We start from the raw sequence: 4513 nt of genomic DNA on the forward strand, positions 1-4513 counted from the left end.
ACCATGATGATTTTCTTTTAAATCGATTATTGTTAATCGACACAACCTTTATATAAAAATATTCTTAATTTCCTTTAAAAGTGGCTAAATATGAATTATATACGAGGGTAACCATGATGATTTTTTAGTATTGAGTTGCAAGAAATATTTTTCAATGAAGAAAGGAAACCCTCTCAAATATCCTATAGTCTTGCATGGATCGTAACTTCAATTTCATCAACCAACTTTACAAGTAACATAGGAAAAACGTAAATTATAATGTCTCATAGAGAGTGGATAAATTCACTTTCACACACATTTCACTTTTTTCACGCCACCTTAATGCCACATCACTCCTTATCATTTTCGTCTCATTTTCTCTTTCACCTAAAAAATGGTCAACTATTACTTTTCACCCATTAAATATGCTTCGGTTGTTACTAGTGGTAAAGAAAAAGAAAAGGAAACAAAAGGAAATAGTAAGATTTACTGTCATAGCGGAAGGAGATTACTATGGTTAAACTATAGGGGTGATGTTCATTGCAACTAAACACAATCGAGGTAAGTGGACACCAAGATGCGTTGTCTCCACACCTCATAACCTTAGAATACACATGTTTTTAACTCTTATAAATCACAACAAATGAATGACAAACCAATAAATTGATCCATGATTAATATGTATTTTAAGTTTTTAACTAAATACAAAAACTGAAAAAACTTTAAAAAAATTTTATTAACTAAATTAAACTTGTGGTTTCACGCAACACAAATAAACCGATCTTATTAATTGTCCTGTCTCTACAAATATATTTGGTATATTTGAATTATATAGAATTATATTAGTATTTTAGGTGATTAGGACTACAACTTGCGAAAAAAGAAAAAAAATTGTACATTCATGTTAGTATATATATATATTTTTTTCCAAAATGTTTATAACAAAATCCGTACAAGTAAGAATCTTTAGGGGGCAAACAAACAATTACTCAAAAGATAAAGTACCGTATTTGTAATTCTGTTGCTTATATATTAAATCTTAAATCGACGTTAGGGTTTACTTAGCCGGCTTGCTTCATCCATTCAGTGTAGGAGCTCATAACCCTAACCATGGCCGTCGGGTACATTTCTCGCTCCCTTTCGCGTATCTTCTATAGATTTGATTCATGACTGATGTTCATATGTATTTTGATTGAACAGGAAGAACAAGAGAATTTCAAAGGGAAAGAAGGGAGGCAAGAAGAAAGCGTGAGTCGTTTTTGAGAAATTGATATATTTTTATCTTTAATCGAGCTCTATTTGTCGGAGATCTACGATTTTGAACAGTTTTCTTTGCAATCTGATTCAATGTTTGTTGAATAATATATCTAAACAGGGCTGATCCTTTTTCGAAGAAGGATTGGTACGATGTCAAAGCACCATCGTTGTTCAACGAAAGGAATGTTTGCAAAACCCTTGTTACACGTACCCAGGGTACCAAGGTAAACTTCTATTCATAACATCATCGCTTGATTTGTTTTTGTGTTCATAAATTCATCTAGCAACTGATGTTCATGTATGCAATTTATCGAAATAAAATTAGATATAGAACCAGATTCAAAACGTTTAAAATTGATTTTTGACATGCTTTCAGCACTGCTTGCACTCTTTTCCCAATCTATCGTGAACAGTTATTAACAATATCATATAGCTCTGTAACTTAATCTTATATATTCATAGATATTTAACTCTCCGTCAAAGCTAAATGTTTCTATCGTTTTCCTATTAGATTGCCTCGGAAGGACTGAAACATCGTGTCTTTGATGTATCCTTGGCTGACCTTCAAAAGGATGAGGACCATGCCTACAGAAAGATCCGTTTGAGGGCTGAAGATGTCCAAGGGAAGAATGTCTTGACCAATTTCTATGTATGTTACAATATTCACCATAATCCTTTTCTTCTTCTATATTTATAATCTCTGTTCCATCATTAACTTTACATTTTCAACAGGGAATGGACTTTACCACAGACAAACTTAGGTCTCTGGTCAGGAAATGGCAGTCTTTGATTGAAGCACATGTTGATGTGAAGACAACTGACAGCTACACATTGAGAATGTTCTGCATTGGATTCACCAAGAAGAGGACTAACCAGGTCAAGAGAACCTGCTATGCACAATCCAGCCAAATTCGTCAGGTGTGTTCATAGTTTCACATATAAGATTGAAGTATTTCATCAAGATTGAAGTTCTCGATTGCTGATTTTAGTATTTTTTTGTTTGATTTTGTTAGATTCGAAGGAAGATGAGGGAGATCATGATCACTCAAGCTCAGTCTTGTGATCTTAAGGAGTTGGTTCTGAAGTTCATTCCTGAATCAATTGGGAGAGAAATTGAGAAGGCAACTTCCAGCATTTACCCATTGCAGAATGTTTTCATCCGTAAAGTTAAGATTTTGAAGGCACCCAAGTTTGATCTTGGCAAGTTGATGGAAGTAAGTTGTTGTTTTCACTACATAAATTGAGGGTATTTTTGGAATTTTAGTTGATTATTGACTTATGTTTTGATATGTAGGTTCATGGGGATTACTCTGAGGATGTTGGTGTTAAGGTTGAGAGGCCTGCTGATGAGCCTATTGCTGAAGCAACTGAAGTTATTGGTGCTTAAATGGGAGTTTGTTAGCTTCTAATTGATAATTTGTTGAGCTTGAAATGGTTAGGATGTGTTGGTTTTTATTTACATGAGATTATATTTTCTTTTGAAACCTGTGATGCAATTTTTGTAGTTTTCTTTCAACCAGATGATAAGCAATGTTGAGACATTTATATTATGCATGATACTTTTGCCTATGGTCTATGAATTATCAAGTTGTTATATGCTGTGGCTTAAGGGGACGTGGTTTGTTTTGAGGCTAAGGCATAAGTTTAAAGGTTAACTGATTTGTTAATGCCTTAGGTATAAGTTTAAGCATGTTTAGACAAAAAAAATTTATGAAGAAAGTGTCAGGATATTCTAGTATGCATTTGTTGCCTTGAGTCATTCAAATATAGATGTTATGCATTTGCCTTGGGTCTTTGAAATATAGATGTTTTGGAGAAACATTAAGTCGGTTTTTTCATGATGTGTTGGAATCTTATATGTAACACAAGTAAACGTGGCAATTGTCTTGGTGGGCTTGTGTCGAAACAACAAATGAGTTGAGAGTGTGGACCTTCAAACATTAACCCGTTTATTCTTGCGTTATGGTAACCCGTTTATTCTTTTATGTTAACCTGTTTATTCTTGGGTTGAGTTTATGTCAGGTTTAAGTGTATACTTTGAAATATGTTATGTAATATAATGTTAAAACACTAAACATGTTGGAAGAGTAGGAGTTGGGTACACGGAAAAGATGAGGTTAAAACACTAAACATGTTGAAAGAGTAGGAGTTGGGTAGGCAGAAAGGATGAGGTAACATGTTAAAGAGTAAAAGTTGGGGAGGCGGAAAATTATGTTAACCCGTTTATTCTTGTGTTGAGTTCGTGTCAGGTTTAAGTGTATACCTTGAAATATGTTAATATAATAAGAGGTTAAAACACTAAACATGTTGAAAGAGTAGGAGTTAAGTAGACGGAAATGATGTGGTTAAATCACTAAACATATTGAAAGAGTAATAGTTGGGTAGGCGGAAAGTTATGTTAACCCGTTTATTCTTGGGTTGAGTTTGTGTCAGGTTTAAGTGTATATCTTGAAATATGTTATGTAATATAATGTTAAAACACTAAACATGTTGAAAGAGTAGGAGTTGGGTACACGGAAAAGATGAGGTTAAAACACTAAACATGTTGAAAGAGTAGGAGTTGGGTAGGCAGAAAGGATGAGGTAACATGTTAAAGAGTAAAAGTTGGGGAGGCGGAAAATTATGTTAACCCGTTTATTCTTGTGTTGAGTTCATGTCAGGTTTAAGTGTATACCTTGAAATATGTTAATATAATAAGAGGTTAAAACACTAAAGATGTTGAAAGAGTAGGAGTTAAGTAGACGGAAATGATGTGGTTAAATCACTAAACATATTGAAAGAGTAATAGTTGGGTAGGCGGAAAGTTATGTTAACCCGTTTATTCTTGGGTTGAGTTTGTGTCAGGTTTAAGTGTATATCTTGAAATATGTTATGTAATATAATGTTAAAACACTAAACATGTTGAAAGAGTAGGAGTTGGGTACACGGAAAAGATGAGGTTAAAACACTAAACATGTTGAAAGAGTAGGAGTTGGGTAGGCAGAAAGGATGAGGTAACATGTTAAAGAGTAAAAGTTGGGGAGGCGGAAAATTATGTTAACCCGTTTATTCTTGTGTTGAGTTCGTGTCAGGTTTAAGTGTATACCTTGAAATATGTTAATATAATAAGAGGTTAAAACACTAAAGATGTTGAAAGAGTAGGAGTTAAGTAGACGGAAATGATGTGGTTAAATCACTAAACATATTGAAAGAGTAATAGTTGGGTAGGCGGAAAGTTATGTTAACCCGTTTATTCTTGGGTTGAGTTTGTGTCAGGTTTAAGTGTATATCTTGAAAT

At 33.7% G+C, this 4513-nt stretch overlaps 1 protein-coding gene across 1 annotated transcript; it reads left to right on the top strand.

Moving 5' to 3' along the window:
- The first annotated feature begins 999 nt into the window (after positions 1–999).
- On the top strand, positions 1000–2805 carry LOC111911406 (40S ribosomal protein S3a). The gene is made up of 7 exons (XM_023907187.3): positions 1000–1100; positions 1180–1227; positions 1355–1460; positions 1748–1885; positions 1969–2154; positions 2250–2450; positions 2531–2805. Exons 1-7 carry the CDS (start codon positions 1090–1092, stop codon positions 2621–2623), a joined length of 783 nt encoding a protein of 260 aa, XP_023762955.1. The 5' UTR covers positions 1000–1089; the 3' UTR covers positions 2624–2805.
- Positions 2806–4513: the final 1708 nt, after the last annotated feature.

This window comes from Lactuca sativa, chromosome 6 (genome assembly GCF_002870075.4).
Source record: "Lactuca sativa cultivar Salinas chromosome 6, Lsat_Salinas_v11, whole genome shotgun sequence".
Taxonomy (NCBI): domain Eukaryota; kingdom Viridiplantae; phylum Streptophyta; class Magnoliopsida; order Asterales; family Asteraceae; genus Lactuca; species Lactuca sativa.